This window comes from Zootoca vivipara, chromosome 12 (genome assembly GCF_965207765.1).
Source record: "Zootoca vivipara chromosome 12, rZooViv2.hap1.1, whole genome shotgun sequence".
In the NCBI taxonomy this organism is placed as follows: Eukaryota; Metazoa; Chordata; class Lepidosauria; order Squamata; family Lacertidae; genus Zootoca; species Zootoca vivipara.
The window spans coordinates 45197581-45214939 of NC_142595.1; the positions used below are offsets into that span (position 1 = coordinate 45197581).

The 17359-nt window shown below is 41.7% G+C and overlaps 3 protein-coding genes across 3 annotated transcripts; all 3 read left to right on the forward strand.

Moving 5' to 3' along the window:
* Positions 1-336: 336 nt before the first annotated feature.
* Positions 337-1182, forward strand: LOC148684085 (vomeronasal type-2 receptor 26-like). The gene has a single exon (XM_088655704.1). It carries the CDS (start codon positions 337-339, stop codon positions 1180-1182), a length of 846 nt encoding a protein of 281 aa, XP_088511830.1.
* Positions 1183-1922: 740 nt separating this feature from the next.
* LOC118095721 (vomeronasal type-2 receptor 26-like) lies at positions 1923-6636 on the forward strand. Its single transcript, XM_088655695.1, has 3 exons — positions 1923-2102; positions 3588-3714; positions 5735-6636. Exons 1-3 carry the CDS (start codon positions 1923-1925, stop codon positions 6634-6636), a joined length of 1209 nt encoding a protein of 402 aa, XP_088511821.1.
* Positions 6637-11853: 5217 nt separating this feature from the next.
* LOC148684086 (vomeronasal type-2 receptor 26-like) lies at positions 11854-15563 on the forward strand. Its single transcript, XM_088655705.1, has 4 exons — positions 11854-12654; positions 13064-13291; positions 13571-13697; positions 14662-15563. The coding sequence occupies exons 1-4, from the start codon at positions 11854-11856 to the stop codon at positions 15561-15563; spliced, it is 2058 nt and encodes a 685-aa protein (XP_088511831.1).
* The last annotated feature ends 1796 nt before the right edge of the window (positions 15564-17359 follow it).

A 17359-nucleotide genomic window follows, 5' to 3' on the forward strand; every position in this document is an offset into this window, starting at 1 on the left:
CTTTATTTTGACACCTCTATCTACATGGCAGATGTCTTAAGTCTCTACAGGGTTCCACAGGTAGAATCAGTGCATAGGGGAATGGGGGAAAATTTCTTTTGACAATCTTTGATTCAGAAGGAAAAGAGAAATATGTGTAAAAGAGAAATAACCTGGAAATTGCATTATTTCCCCTTAACTAGAAATTCAGCCAGTATTTTTTAAAAAAATAATAATTAGAATTGTGCCTACAAATTTCTTAAGGAAATATTCTGCTAAATTTTCATTTTCTTTTAGCTCACCTATGGCTCATTTGCTTCAGAGGAGAGTCAATCAATGCAGAAGTCTTTTTACACCATGGTCCCAAATGAAGACCTTCAATATGTAGGGATTATCCGGTTACTTCAGTATTTCAGATGGAAGTGGGTCGGGCTCTTTGTTGCAAAATATGACAGCGGAGATCAATTTTTGAGGATCCTGGACCCATTGTTTAGTCAGAATGGAATCTGTTCAGCCTTCACAAAAAGAATCTCACTTCAAGTTCGTCTAGAGGACATGGAAAAAACATTTGCTGAAATGGACGGTATTTATGAAGCTCTCACAGATGAAAAGACCCGTACACTTATCATCTATGGAACAGATGGGGCAATTGCATGGCTGAGAACTGCTGTCCTTATAATAGATAATAGACCTCATCAAAATGCATCATTTGGAAACGTCTGGATCGTGACAGCCCAGATAGATTTTGTATCATTTGGAAGTCAGAGGACCTGGGATTTTCAGCTGTTCCAAGGTGCCCTTTCCTTTACAATTCACTCAGAAGAGCTTCCAAAGTTCAACCACTTCCTTCAGAACATCCAAATGCACAGGACCAAAGCAGATGGCTTTTGGAAGGACTTCTGGGAGCAGGCATTTGACTGTTTCTATCCAGATCCTGGTATGCCTGTCATGGATGATGGAACGTGTACTGGAGAGGAGAGGCTGGAAAGTCTCCCTGCAGGTGTTTTTCAAATGCACATGACTGGGCAGAGCTACAGTATCTACAATGCTGCCTATGCTGTAGCTCACGCATTGCATGCCATTTCCTCATCCAAATCTCCACACAGAGCAATGACTGTTGGTTACAGTGTTGGATTTCCATCTCTGCAGCCTTGGCAGGTAATGTTGCAGAGCCAAATATTCTCATGTCAATGGACTGATTAGCAGAAGGACAGGAAGTTGCTTTATACTAAGTTAGGCCTCACATCTGTTTCAGTATTGTGTACACTGTCTGGGTTGGGCTCTCCAGGGTTTGAGACAATATGAGATTCCCAGTGTCACCGGAAGATTCTGGAGATTGCATCTGGGCCCTTTTCATGCAAGGAGATGCTCAACCAGGGAGCTGCTACCCTTTATAGCCCCTCTTCTCGTATGTTAAAAAAAGAGCTGGCAAAGTATTCTGCATCTTAGTCATGGCAGACCCTCCAAGTGCCCCTATTTTCCAGGGATGTCCCGGATTTAGGGAAGCCATTCCAGTTTCTGATTTGATTCTGGAATGTCTCAGTTTTCCTTAGCATGTCCCTATTTTCATTGATGAAATGTTAGAGGGTATGGAGTTATTCAATCCCCAAGCCCTCTGAAGTCAATCCTGTATAGAAAAGCTTTTTTTCAATGTTTAATATTTTATTATGTTTTTATATATGTTGGAAGCTGCCAGGAGTGCTCAATAGTAAAGTTGTCATTATGGAATGGGACATCCCTATATTCATCAGAGAAATGTTGGAGGGTATGTCATGGTTACAGTCTTGCTAGTTTACATTTCGTCTCGTAACATTTCATCTTGTAACTTGACCTTGGAATCTGTTTCAATTGGGAACCTCAAATAATCTGATTCTTCTTTTTTAAAACAACAACAGATCAATTCATTTCTTCAAGGCGTTTCATTTAACAACTCAGCTGGTGAAATGGTATCATTTAATGCTAAAAGGGAAATGAAAGGAGGATTTGATATCATGAATCTGGTCACATTCCCAAACACGTCTTTCCAGAGAGTGAAAGTTGGATGGGTGGATCTCAGTGATAGAGGAGCTAAAGAGTTAATCATCAAAGAGGACAAAATTATATGGCACCAAAGTTTTAACCAGGTAGGGATTGTGGGAACCTCTCTGCAGAAACGGTGGAAACTTTCTGCCATTTCCTCTTCTGTCTGATATTGCTTTGCAAGAAAGGGTACAAAAAATATTTAAGAGTGCTTGGAGAGCAGGTAGAAGGTCTTTTTCTTTTTGCTGAATATTGAAAACTGATCTTGCTCCTTCTATGCCTCCGCCCCCCATGATTGATTTCAAGTCCTTCATCCCTTCTCAGTCTGTCTAATCCAGGCATCCCCAACCTTCGCACCTCCAGATGTTTTGGACCACAATTCCCATCATCCCTGACCACTGGTCCTGTTAGATAAGGATCATGGGAATTGTAGGCCGAAACATCTTGAGGGCTGCAGGTAAGGGATGCCTGGTCTAATCAGTCACATTCATGGACTTCCTGGTCAACTATCATGATCTGGCTAATGTTTAAATGCATTTAACAGGACATGCCAATGGGATATGGATAAAACAGATTTTCCGGGTCCCTTTCAATTTCATTTTAGGCTCAGTTTTGACACGGAAACTTCTTTGGACAATCTGTGTGATGAGAGATTGGGTGCATTTCCATGTTAATTCTGTATATGACCTCAACACCTAGAGATAGCATCAATCACGACATCCTTCAGGATGTCCTCCTTAGATGGTTGTTTTCAGAGGGTGGTTTTTGAGGAGTGTGGTTCTGCCCCATGCGTTGTGTTCTGCGGACTATTTCTTTCTGCACCATGTTGTTTTACATCTATATGAACCTGCTCACTCATCTGGAGATTTGGAATGCATCGGAATGGAGTGTATGAGAGTTAATAAACAGACGCTGAATCCCAACAGGATTAAAGCACTGTTAGTGCCATCCTAGACAGAATAGATGGGAGGTGCCCTGGTCTTCTTGAGGCTTAAGTGGCCTTCTGTTGCGTACAATCTGGTAACCTTAAAATTAGGTTATTTCAATGTATTAAGGGTGGGGGGCTTTGACAATTCAGTGATTAGCATGCTCCCTGCAGCAAGACTGTGTGAGCACATAACATCAATCCTGACCTGACTACACCAAATATCAATTACTTTCTGAGTTCAGTTCAAAGTTCCTGATTTGGCAGAGGAGCCCAATATCTCAAGGGATTCCTCTCCCCCATATGAATGGTCTGAGATCCTGCAGTCAGAGGCCCTTTTCTATGCACCCATTCCACAGGAGGTCCAAAGGGTGGGAACATGATGCAAACCTGACATTACAAATCCCTCTATTCCAATTTTGCAATCAATATTACATTGACAGTGCGCTGATAATGAAGTTACCTTCGCAAACAGGGCTAATATTGCTTTCAAAACAACAAAAACAAAGCACAGCAGAAGAACCGAACAGAGCAAGAAAAGTGCTTAAAGGTTCAATATGTAGGTGCATAAATCCTATTACAAGTTGCTGAAACATAATGTGACTCTGTGGGTGACCAATATGAAAGCTCCTTCACTCCGAACTCCTCTCTCATTTTTGTACAGGTGCTCCCCCTTTCTTTGTGCAATGAACCCTGCCACACTGGTCATCAGAAGAAAACAAAGGAAGGGGAAAAATTTTGTTGCTATGATTGTGCTCCATGCCCAGAGGGGAAGATTTCAAACCAGACTGGTAGGTAAAGCTCTTGCATCCTGATGACCAAATAAAAAGACTGACAAGCAAGGTGGGCTTTAGCTGGGCCAATTTTATTTAGTGAACACATCAAGATCAGCAGAATAGGATAAATTCAAAAGGAAGAACTGTAGCCATTGGGTCACACAAATTGAATCCTTGCCTATCTGGTCAGTTTTGGAGCAGAAATTCAATACACAAATCCTCAATCAAAAAAGCCTATAACATGTTAGCATTTGTCGCCCCCAGAGCAAGGACAAAGCCAGTGCAATTATCTGCGGTTGCTCTCAGCTTGATGAACAACACACACAAGCCATTGAATAAGGCTAAACTGCTTTATTGTGGCAAAATGCAGAATCTGTCTCTGTTTGTCCAGCTCAGACATTCAGAGCTGACATTCAGAGCTGTTTTCAGATACTCCCCAAATTTTTCCCAGTTGTAATTAAATTTCTTATTGCTACCCCCCCCATTTCTTATTGCTACCCCCCCATTGAATTTGTCAATTTTGCCAGATCTACATAACTAATCACCTTTTCTTGCCAGTCTCTAATACTAGGAATTTCTTGCTTTTTCCATAATTTGGCAATTAAAATTCTTGCCGGTGCCCCTGCATATAGAAATACCTTTTCATCCTGTTTGGATATCTCTTCGTTTATCATTCCTAATAAGAGAGACTCAGGAGTTTTTTTTATATTATATTTAAATATTTTATTCAATTCCTCTAATATCTCGTTTCAAAAAGGTTTTATTTTTTCACAATGCCATCATACGTGTAGAAAGGTCCCCACCTCCTTTTGGCATCTCCAGCACCAATTATCTTTAACTTTATACATTTTGTGATTTTTATCTGGCGTCAGGTACCACTTATAAAACATCTTGATCAATTTTTCCCCAATTCCCTCTCATGCCGTGAATTTCCATGATACCTTCCAGATACTTTCCCAGCTTTCCATTTTGATGGGTTTCCCTAAGTCCATTGCCCATTTCGTCATAGTTTCCTTAACCACTTTCTATGAATTTCTAAGAGGAGTTGCTGTTTTCTGTAGCACACAGTGGTAGTTAGAAATGCCGGCTGCTTCTGGCTGTCCTGTTGATGCCAAGAGTGCCAGCTTGGCCAGCATCTGCTGCAATTTTAACCCCTTGATTGCCATGCAGGCTTTGCCGGTCAAGGGTTTGTTGGAGTCCACTTTAATTGCAATGCTATTAGCTGTTGCAGTATAAGGATCAAAGTTTCTGCAGACAGAAAACAAACCACTTAATAATTAATAATAATAATAATTTATTCCCCACCCATCTGGCCGGGTTTCCCCAGCCACTCTGGGCGGCTTCCAACAAAAGATTTAAAATACATTAAAACATCAGTCATTAAAAAATTCCCTAAACAGGGCTGCCGTCAGACGTCTCCTAAATGTCAAATAGTTGTTTATTTCTTTGACAACTGATGGGAGGGCATTCCACAGCGTGGGCTCCACCACCAAGAAGGCCCTCTGTCTGGTTCCCTGCAACCTCACTTCTCGCAGGAAGGGAACTGCCAGAAGGCCCTCAGAGCTGGACCTCAGTGTCCAGGCGGAACGATGGGGGCCCAGTATACTTGGAGAGGTCAGGTGATATACCTGTAGTTGTGGGGGGGGGGGCAGGAGACTTGGTATGGGAAATTATCTCTGCATCCCTCCTCCTCCGGGGAGTGACTTGGGCTCAGCTTCGTAGGGTCAGGGAGCCACCTTCCACGCTTTCACTTGATAAATGGGATGCTAACAGAACAGATAAGCTCCAAGTTTGTTAATTATTGTTATCTCGTAGCTCAACATTCTTCTGCTCTCCAGCTTCCAGGTTAAAAGAACACTTGGTAGTTAATAAAATACTTGGTTTAAAACAAGTTAAAATCAATTAAAACTCGATTAAAATCTGTGGAGCTCTGGAGCTGACTGCCTGGCCTGATGCCATCATAACCCGAAGCTTGTTGTTATAGGTCAGATGAATTGGAGCTGAATTTCTGTTTAACCTTTCTTATGTTTCTCAGATATGGACGCATGTTTCAATTGCCCAGAAGATCAATATCCAAACAAGAAGGGAAATGGATGCATCCCCAAAGTTATACATTTCTTGTCCCATAAAGAACCTTTAGGGATCACTTTAGCCTCACTTAGTGTCTTATGTTCTTTGATTACTGCTTTGGTGTTGGCTATTTTTATCCAGCACAATGATACCCCCATAGTCATAGCCAACAACCGAGATCTCACCTACACTCTCCTGGTCTCCCTCCTGCTCTGCTTCCTCTCCTCTTTGCTTTTCCTCGGCCAACCTGGCAAAGTGACCTGCCTTCTCCAACAAACTGCTTTTGGCATCATCTTTTCCATAGCTGTTTCTTGTGTGTTGGCAAAGACCATCATTGTTTCTCTAGCATTCATAGCCACAAAGCCAGGATCCAAGATGAAGAAATGGGTGGGAAAGAGGCTGGCTCATTCCATTGTCCTTTCAGCTTCCCTCATTCAAGTTGGCATCTGTACTCTGTGGCTGACAACGTCTCCTCCCTTCCCTGATCTAGACATGCATTCAGTAGCTGAAGAAACCATTGTGCAATGTAATGTTGGGTCTGTCACCATGTTCTATTGTGTCTTAGGCTACATGGGCCTCTTGGCCCTCACCAGCTTCATTGTGGCCTTCCTGGCCCGCAAGTTACCTGACAGTTTTAACGAAGCCCAGTTCATCACCTTCAGTATGTTAGCATTTTGCAGTGTTTGGATCTCTTTTGTTCCCACCTACCTGAGCACAAGAGGGAAACACATGGTGGCTGTGGAGATCTTCTCCATCTTGGCCTCCAGTGCTGGGTTACTGGGTTGCATCTTTTCCCCAAAATGCTATATCATTGTGCTGAGACCAGAACTGAACAGCAGGAATCAATTAATATGGAGAAAGGATTAAGCCATTCGTCTGCCCTCATCATACCCCAATGTCTGTTGAAGAAGGCAGTTGGGAGAAAATACATGCACACAACATTAGTTATAGACATTCATTTTAAAGTTATCATTACATTTCACTACAAAGTTTAAGGTGCATTTCAATTTCCCTGTTACGGTACATAACCAAATACTTTGTTCAGCTGTCTCACATGTTGACTTGTTCCATGATGATATATTGGTATTTAAAGGATATTTTAAAAAGCTGAATTTCTGTACATCACATAAATATTTTTGATTGTGATATAATGGACTCCCTTTTCCACTCAGGCCTTCTTTGGATATTGACAGCTATGATGGGTTCCTTCATTACTGTATCAGAATTTCTCATTTTATTAGTTGAAAAAACAAAAACAAAAATTGTGTTTTATTCCATGTGTTGTGGATTCTTTCTATTTCTTTTCTTTGGAAGAGTTTTTCAACAAAGAGAAGTTGTGTTTGGAGAAAACACTCAGTATCATCTCTCTCCGTTTCTTGTTCTTTTGAACTTTAATCCATCTTTCGTTTCCAAGACAAATTGAAATATACTCATATTTCAAAAAAACAAAAAACAAAAAACAAAAACCAACCCTCATGATTTTTTCTGTGTTTCAGGAGTCCTCCCGTCTTCACTCATCATAACATTTTTCATAGTCTTTGAGATGTTTTACAATCAATAGAATTGTATAATTTTTTTATGAAATCAATAAACAAGTGCCCTAACATCTCTTGTACAAAGTGGCTGGGAGGAGATACATTCATATAATATTAGTCAAAGTTATTCAATTTTAAATTATTACAAAGTCTGTCCAGACAGTTTGCCTTGCATTTTCGTTTCCTTCTTAGTTCATATCACCACATGCTTGCTTCAGGTGTCTCCCAAGAGGACCTGCTCCATGACTGAATCTTGGTATTGGAATGCTGCAGATTAGGCTAAATTTCTCTAAATCACATGCATATTGTTGATTTCAATATGATAACCACCCTTTTCCATTCAGGTATTCATTGAGTGTTAGTACCTGATCTGGGTTCCTACATTGATGTATCAGGTTTTCTGATTTTATGAGTTGATTTTTAAAAAAATGATTGTGTTTTATTACATGTGCTATGGTTTGAAATGTTCTGTTTGTCCACTCTGGAACTGTCTTTGCAATAAATAGGAGTTGGGGGTGGATGAAGTTGTGAGTTTCACTTCCATTTCCCCCCCCCCAAGTTCAGAGTCTGGGGTCCTTCCTCAGAATGTCATTGAAGGTTTTTGTGGGTGCCACATCAGCTGTGGACTCCTGGTGGGCCACCCACACATTATACTGTGGAGAAACTCTCAAAACATTGGGTATAAAATTATTACCTGACCGAGGTGCCAACTTGAATAAAATATTGGGGTGGGGAAGGTAAGCGCTACCCCACATAATCAATCACATGGCACGGCACACACATAGCATTTGAATGGCCATGCCCATCAACTGAGGGGGGGCAATCAAATTTTATTGGAGGGGGGGCTTCTATGTTAACAGACAGACAGACAGATATAGATATAGATGCTCACTGGCAGGACAGATCATGAAGCTGAGGCTCCAATACTTTGGCCACCTCATGAGAAGAGAAGACTCCCTGGAAAAGACCCTGATGCTGGGGAAGATGGAGGGCGCCAGGAGAAGGGGACGACAGAAGATGAGAAGGTTGTACAGTGTTCTCGAAGCTACCAACATGAGTCTGACCAAACTGCGGGAGGCAGTGGAAGGCAGGAGTGCCTGGCGTGCTCTGGTCCATGGGGTCACGAAGAGTCGGACACGACTAAACGACAACAACAAATAGATATAGATACAGTGGTACCTTGGTTTATGAACACAATTGGTTCCGGAAGTCTGTTCATAAACGGAAGCGTTCGTAAACTGAAGCGAACTTTCCCATTGAAAGTAATGGAAAGTGAATTAATCCATTCCAGATGGGTCCGCGGCGTTCGTAAACCGAAAATTCGTAAACTGAGGTGTTCATAAACCGAGGTTCCATTGTATAGATAGATGATAGATAAAAAAAGATCATATTTCTTGCTTTTAGACTATGGAATCATTTGGGGATACAGTGGTACCTCAGGTTACAAATGCTTTAGGTTACAAACACTTCAGGTTACAGACTCCGCTAACCCAGAAATAGTACCTCGGGTTGAGAACTTTGCTTCAGGATGAGAACAGAAATCACCCTCTGGCGGTGCGGCAGCAGTGGGAAGCCCCATTAGCTAAAGTGGTGCTTCAGGTTAAGAACAGTTTCAGGTTAAGAACGGACCTCTGGAACGAATAAAGTTCTTAACCAGAGGTACCACTGTATAGCTTACCTTCCAAGTCCCGGACTGCAGAATCCGGGACCGGCTGCCATGTGACACCGGAAGTTGCGTCGACGTAACTTCCGGTGTCGCTTTGCCCTTCTATGGGCACCCAAAAGGGCCGCCGGCGGCTTCAAAAGTAGCATATGCGCATGACCGGAAGTGTGTTGACGCAACTTCCGGTGTCGCCCCGCCCATCAATGGGCACCAAAATGGCCGCCGCTGTCACCGGAAGTCGCAGCTACGCACTTCCGGTCATGCGTAGATGCGACTTTTGAAGCGGCCATTTTTTGTGCCCATAGAAGGGCAAATCAGAAAGGGGGAAAAATGGCCGCCGGCAGGAGAAAATAACGGAGAAAAACGGGAGATGAAGTGATATGGGGGACCACCGGGAAAAGGTAAATAAAAACGGGGGTTTCCCGGGGAAAACGGGAGACTTGGCAGCTATGCTGTATAGCATTTCTTTATGTCCTCAGGCAAGATGCTGGCTGTGCTATAGGCTACCACTTTCTGTTGGGTGTTTACTCACCATAGAACTCTGCACTTAAATTCCCCTGTCTCAGTCCTTCAAGGAGCAGACTCAACCTCCTTTTTCTATCTGAATTTTTAAAGATACGTTTCTGATCAAAAGTGCCACTCAAAGTCCAAGATCCAATGAAGTAATTATCTCCCTCCTCAATTATCCAGATTGCACACAATAATTTGTTCAGCTAGACAGAGCTCTCGGGGGTTTCCTAAGGACATCTGAAAACAGTCAACAACCCAGCATAGTAAGAGCATTAAATATGCTCCTGTGCCAGTGAGATTTAGGAGTGTTGCATAGTGATGAGAGAGAGGTTTTACTGGTTTTGTTACTGTCAACACTTCTTTTTTATTCTCATTTAGTTTTATTAATAATTTAAGTTCATATTCAAAATATTTCTACGTCTGCTGATGTTTAAGAGAAAGTTAAAGTGCAACCACCAACACAGTCAAAGTCAGACAGGAGATGTATTTGGAAACAGAGGAACCTGCATCTTCCAAGAGATTTTTTGAAGCTACCATGGTGAGGCACTTGCTGCTGCTGCTGCTGCTGCTGCCTCACACAATGTGCAGGACAATGAAGTGCCTTGCCGTTGATCCAATCTCTGTGCCTCATGAATGGTACCAGGCAGGTGACCTCCTCATTGGTGGGATTGCTTCTCAGATCACTTACTACTTTAGTGAATTATTATTCAGGGAACATCCTTCTCAGGACCTGTTTGACATGCCACAGTAAGCAATAATATGCCCCTCAATGAAAGGGATATAAACCAATCCTATATTACCTGAAAAGAGAAAATGTGTTGATAAGAACAATGGGCACATTAGCAGTACATGGTCTCAGCCTACAGGATGGTACCGAAGTCAGTGAGCTAGCCTTAAGCAAATGAAGCTCGTCTGAACATTCATTCCTCCAATCTCTGTAACTACACCCTTTCATTCTTACCAAAGCAGCCAAGGAAGTTATAAGCATTACACTTCAGCTTTGTTAATCTCTCTCTCTCTCTCTCTCTCTCTCTCTCTCTCTCTCTCTCTCTCTCCTCTCTCTCTCTCTCTCTCTCCTCTCTCCCCTCTCTCTCTCTCTCTTATATATACATTTGAGAAGAGAGCTAATTAAAAACAATGTACAGTAAATATAAAAGCATGGAGTATTCCTGTGACACCAAAAACTGTTAATGAAGGGTTGTATCGGTTAGCGGATTTTCTTTCTTCTTTTTTTGTTCTAATTTTTATGTATTATGTGATGTTGCATTCTGTTTTTAAGTTATGAACGGCACTTAGATCTACCAGAGAAGGGTAATATACTAATATAATAAATAAAAATACATTATTATTAGTAGTAGTAGCAGTAGTAGTATCATAAATAAGCTTGGGTGAACTTCTGTCACCATCAACAGGCAAAGTTTTCTTCAGTGATATAGTTTCTGGTATAAAGAAATAAATATGGATATATAAATGCAGAAAAGCATGGTGCAGGTGTGCCATCGAAAGGGAAATGAAATGCCAAAATCTGCAGGCAATGGAATTAACATAATTAATGTAAAGATACCAAATCACTCTTAAGACTGTGAAAAAGTTCATTCTGCTAGGATGCTTTGTGCTGAAATTGCAGAGGAGAAACCAAGAAAAGAGCAGGTGTGTCAAAGATACACTGCAGATCACAAATACAATTGCTCTCCACTTTCATCCCTTAGATTTTGGCTGAATGTGTTTTTTGAATAGGAAGAGGACATAACGGTCTCATGCATTAAAGTATTTTCCCTCCCTTTTTATATCTTCCCTGTTGACAGTGTAACAACAAAGTTCTATCAGAACATCCTGGCCATTGTGTTTGCCATAAAAGAGATCAATGACAATCCGAAGATCTTGCCCAATGTCACCCTTGGCTTCCACATCTATGACAGCTACTTTGATGCAAGAATGACCTATCGAACCACTTTGGACCTTCTCTTCAAATGGCAAATATTTGTCCCCAACTACAAATGTGACACTCAGAAAAACCTGATCGCTGTGATTGGAGGACTTACTTCTGACACCTCTATCTACATGGCAGATGTCTTAAATCTCTACAGGGCTCCACAGGTAGAATCAGTGCATAGGGGAATGTGGGGAAGTTTCATTTGACATTCTTTGATTCAGAAGGAAAAGTGAAATATTAGTGTGTGAAAGAAATAGCCAGAAATTCCATTACTTTCAGATAACTAAAAAATATTGAGCCAGGATTTTTCTTCCATTACTATTTCGAGTTCCACCTTCAACCATCTTTAGGAAATGTTCTCCTAAATTATCATTTTCTTTTAGCTCACCTATGGCTCATTTGCTTCAGAGGAGATTCAATCAAGGCAGACAACCTTTTATAGCATGGTCCCAATGGAAGCCCATCAATATGTAGGGATTATCCAGTTACTTCAGTACTTCAAATGGATATGGGTTGGGCTCTTCGTTGTGAATAGTAATAGTGGGGAATATTTTTTGAGGACCCTGGAGCTATTGTTTTCCAACAATGGGATCTGTTCAGCCTTCACAAAAAGAATCCCACTTCAAGCTCATATGGATAATATGGAAGGAATGTATGATATAATGAGAAGTATTGATGAAGGTCTCGTAGATGAAAAGGCCACTGCAGTTATATTCTATGGAGACTATGGGGCAATTTCATGGCTGAGAACTGTTTCACTTTTCCAAGATATTGGAGGTAAGCAAAACATAACATTTGGGAAGGTCTGGATCATGACAGCCCAGATAGATTTTGTATCAACCGGACACCAGAGGACCTGGGATTTTCAGCTGTTCCAAGGTGCTCTTTGCTTTACAATTCACTCAGAAGAGCTCCCAAAGTTCAACCAATTCCTTCAGAACATCCAAACACACAGGACCAAAGCAGATGGCTTTTGGAAGGACTTCTGGGAGCAGGCATTTGACTGTCTCTTTCCAGATCCAAGTATGCTTGTCATGGATGATGGAACGTGTACTGGAGAGGAGAGGCTGGATAGTCTCCCTGCAGGTGTTTTTGAAATGCACATGACTGGGCAGAGCTACAGTATCTACAATGCTGCCTATGCTGTAGCTCATGCATTGCATGCCATTTACTCATCCAGATCCCTGCACAGAGCAGTGACCGCTGGTTACAGTGTTGGATTTCCATCTCTGCAGCCTTGGCAGGTAATGTTGCAGAGCCAAATATTCTCATGTCAATGAACTGATTAACAGGAGGAGAACAGGAAGTTGCTTTATACAAGATGAGGTCTGTCAACCTTCTGTTTCAGTATTGTGTACACTGTCTGGTTTGGGCTGTCCAGAGTTCGAGACAAGATGAGATTCCGAGTTTTACCAGAAGATTCTGGGGATTGAATCTGGGCCCTTTCCATGCAAGGAGATGCTCAACCAGGGAGATGCTCCCCTTTACTGGCCCTCTTCTCATATGTAAAAAAAAAACCAGATGTATAAATATTCTGCATCTTAGACATGGTTACTCCCTTGCTCGTTTACATTTCGTCTTATAACTTGACCTTGGAATCTGCTTCAGTTGGGAACCTCAAATAGTTTGATTCTTCTTTTTCTTTTTAAATAGATCAACTCCTTTCTTCAAGGTGTTTCATTTAACAACTCAGCGGGAGAAACGGTATCATTTAATGATAACAGGGAAATGAGAGGAGGATTTGATATCATGAATTTGGTCACATTCGCAAACACGTCTTTCCAGAGAGTGAAAGTTGGATGGGTGGGTCTCAGTGATAGAGGAGATAAAGAGTTAATCATCGAGGAGGACAAAATTCTATGGCACCAAAGTTTTAACCAGGTACGGATTGTAGTTACGAACTGCAGAGAGTTATTAGTTTAAAGCTGCTAAATAACAACAGGAATAAAAAGAACAATAATAATGTCTAGTGGATTCAGAAATATGATGGTAAATTGATATGGCAAATCTCCCTTTTCCCACTTTGAAATCAGTATTACCTTGAAAGTGCACTAAAATAATGCCCCCTTCTTAACACACTTAACACACATTACTGAAGCTTAAGATGGCTCTGTGGGTGACATATATGAAAGCTCTTCCACCCCCTACTCCTTTCTATAGGTGCTCCCCCTTTCTTTGTGCAATGAACCCTGCCACTCTGGTCATCAGAAGAAAAGGAAGGAAGCGGAAAAGTTTTGTTGCTATGATTGTGCTCCATGCCCAGAGGGGAAGATTTCAAACCAGACTGGTAGGTAAAGCTGTTGCATCCTGATTACCAAATAAAAAGACTGAGAAGCAGGCAGGGCTTGAGCTGGGTCACTTTTATATAGTGAACATAACAAGATCAGCAGAGGAGGATAAATTTAAAAGGCAGAATTGTAGCTATTGGGTGACATATAGGTCTTTATTTCAGCCAGAACTCAGAAGAACTCAGTTCTGGTACCTCTCAGGTGGGCACCATTGCCATTCTAAGAGAAGGAGGGAACTGTTCATGGTAAATTGAAACTAATCAACCCTTGCCTATATGGTCACTTATGGAGCAGAGCCCACTTCCCTTAGCAAACTAAGGAATAGGAGGAATTGGGGGGTGTATGCATACCCTGAATTAAAAGGAGCTATGAAAGGAAAAGCTTCAGGCCAGCAAACAGAAGCATTTGCTCTCATACAATCTGGGGTCTCCGATTGAATTTGAACCCCTACCTGACCCTGCCTTGCTTTGCAATTGTGCTAGAAGATTAATTGCTGCTTCACTAGAGGAAGCAAGAGTCCTCTGGTATAAATCAAACTATGATTGTGGGAGGGAGAAAAACCAAAAGCCTCAGCAAAGGAGGGAAAGCCATGATAGGCTAGAATGCGCCTCCTCAAAAGATAGCAACTGGCAGGCTGCAAGCGAAAGGGAGCATAGAGAGGCCCCTGCATGAACGAACAAGTGTTACAGGGGCTGGGAATCAAACCAAAAGGTTTGCGCCTTATGTTGGACCCTAAAGTGGACCTCCCCATCTCATACCACTTTAAAATGTGACAATATGTTCACTGCTGGTTGGTGGGCTGTCTCTCATGGCCAATGTGCCACAAATGTGTCTCGGCAGCCAATGTTGCTGTGGTGGAACAGCCATAATGTACAATTTGTCACAATACATGGTTCATTCAATGGGCTAGGTCAGATGAATCGGAACTGAATTTCTAGCTAAGTTTTTCTTTATGTTTCTCAGATATGGATGCATGTTTCAATTGCCCAGAAGATCAATATCCAAACAAGAAGAGAAATGGATGCATCCCCAAAGTTATACATTTTTTGTCCTATGAAGAACCTTTGGGGATCACTTTAGCCTCACTTAGTGTCTTATGTTCTTTGATTACTGCTTTGGTGTTGGCTATTTTTATCCAGCACAATGATACCCCCATAGTCATAGCCAACAACCGAGGTCTCACCTACACTCTCCTGGTCTCCCTCCTGCTCTGCTTCCTCTCCTCTTTGCTTTTCCTCGGCCAACCTGGGAAAGTGACCTGCCTTCTCCAACAACCTGCTTTTGGCATCATCTTCTCCATAGCTGTTTCTTGTGTGTTGGCAAAGACTACCATTGTTTCTCTAGCATTCATAGCCACAAAGCCAGGATCCAAGATGAAGAAATGGGTGGGAAAGAGACTGGCCCATTCCATTGTCCTTTCAGGTTCCCTCATTCAAGTTGGTATCTGTACTCTGTGGCTGACAACGTCTCCTCCTTTCCCTGAGCTAGACATGAATTCAGTAGCTGAAGAAACCATTGCACAATGTAACGTTGGGTCCGTCACCATGTTCTATTGTGTCTTGGGCTACATGGGCCTCTTGGCCATTGCTAGTTTCATTGTAGCCTTCCTGGCCCGCAAGTTACCTGACAGTTTTAACGAAGCCCAGTTCATCACCTTCAGTATGTTAGCATTTTGCAGTGTTTGGATCTCTTTTGTTCCCACCTACCTGAGCACAAGAGGGAAACACATGGTGGCTGTGGAGATCTTCTCCATCTTGGCCTCCAGTGCTGGGTTACTGGGTTGCATCTTTTCCCCAAAATGCTACATCATTCTGCTGAGACCTGAACTGAACAGCAGGGATCAATTAATACGAAGGAAGATTTAAGAAAGGTTTAAGCAATCTGTTTTCACTCACAATAGCATTTCTTCTTAAACTGGTTTGAGATTTTGTGAAAATCAATAAAATTGTATTATTTTTATGAAATAAATAAATACAAACCTTAGTGCCTGTTTGGAAATTAGCAGGAAAAAATCCTATAAAATTAGTTATATTTATACAATACAGACACAAATCAGCTTGAAATCAGTTTAATGATTAAAATTTTAGTAGGTACAACGTGTGAAGGTGAGTTTTATTGGTCTCTCCCACAAACAGCTTCACACCTACACAAAGTTTCTTTGGTTTCCTGGGTAAATGGAGTAACTGTTTATTCAATAAAGTGTGACCTCCACGGAAGGTCCGTAGCTCAGAGGCAGAGCACCTGCCTTTCATGCAGAATGTTGCAAGTTGAATATTCAGCAGCTATACAAAAATAAGTTATGCAGCCTCCCACCACTAGATGGCAGTAAAAGTTCTTCCATTCTTAGAGGAAAGCAACCGTTTACTGGCTGTGGTTTTTCTGACTCTGGTATGATAACCACTAAGGGCTGGAGAAGTCACTGAGCTCAGGAAAGAGCAAGCTTTTGTGCTTTTCTGCATTATTGAATTGGAGGGAGATGCCCATGGCCTCCAGGATGGCCTCAATAACTTGGCTAACTCAGTGGAAGCATCTCTTTGGACTATTCTTCCTATGTACAGGTAAGTGGACTATTGATAAGGAAATCTTAGCTTAGGAAACAGATACATAAATAAAGTGGGAAATAAGTTAATATGGAGTCTGTGGTGTGGGAAGCTTTAGTTAAAGGTTTCAGGCAGCTAGCTGTGACCCTTTCTGTCGTACTTTCTTACACTCATTCTCCCCCCTAGTTTTCCATCCTTTCTGAGAGAGAACAGAACTCCTTGTGCACTGCTCATATTTTAAGAACATGGATCTGGAATGGTGGCTGGGTGTTTGTGTGAAAATTTCAGCTTATCTGCAGCCACTTAAAAACACATTTTTAAAAAAGCGAAGACTGGACAGAGGAAGGGAAATTGTGCTTTGTTTCATGTACTGCAGTTTTGACATTATTTCTTGACTTCCTTCTACCAATTGTTGAATGAAAACTGTGTACATTAAGGCAAACCTTTAGCATGCTTTTAATACATTCTTCAATATCCTGCAGTTTGCAGCTCTGATTCCCAAGTGACCCAGAGTCCCTTATCACAAAACGTCCAGGAAGGGGAACTGTTTGCCATCACCTGCAGCAACCCCAATGAATATCGCACCCATTTTTGGTACCGTCAGCAGCCTGGAAGAGCACCGACCCTCCTCTTGTATATAGCATCCCATGAAAAGAACAAAACCAAAGGACGCTTCACAGCAGAGTACTTGGAGAAGGGAAAGAAAAGTCGCCTGCATTTCTCTGGTGCTCAGATTCAAGACTCAGGCACTTACTTTTGTGGCGTAGAGCACAGTGGTGCTGGAAGGGAGAGACTCATGACTATAAGTTCAGGTCTTCTTCAGCTCTGATGTGCACCTTTACTCTGTGATACTTTGCTGCTGAAAACATTCCCCACAAATGTTCATTATTGTACATATTAAAGAACTTACAAAGTCTCTCTCTCTTATACATACACACACACACACACACACACACACACACACACACAGAGAGAGAGAGAGAGAGAGAGAGAGAGAGAGAGAGAGAGATGTAAAGGTGAGAATTATTTTATTTTATTTTTAAAAAGTCCTCCCAAGTGTGTTTGCAGAGACTGAAACAGTAGTCAAATTGTACAGTTAAGTTGTCTTGAAGAGAAACTGC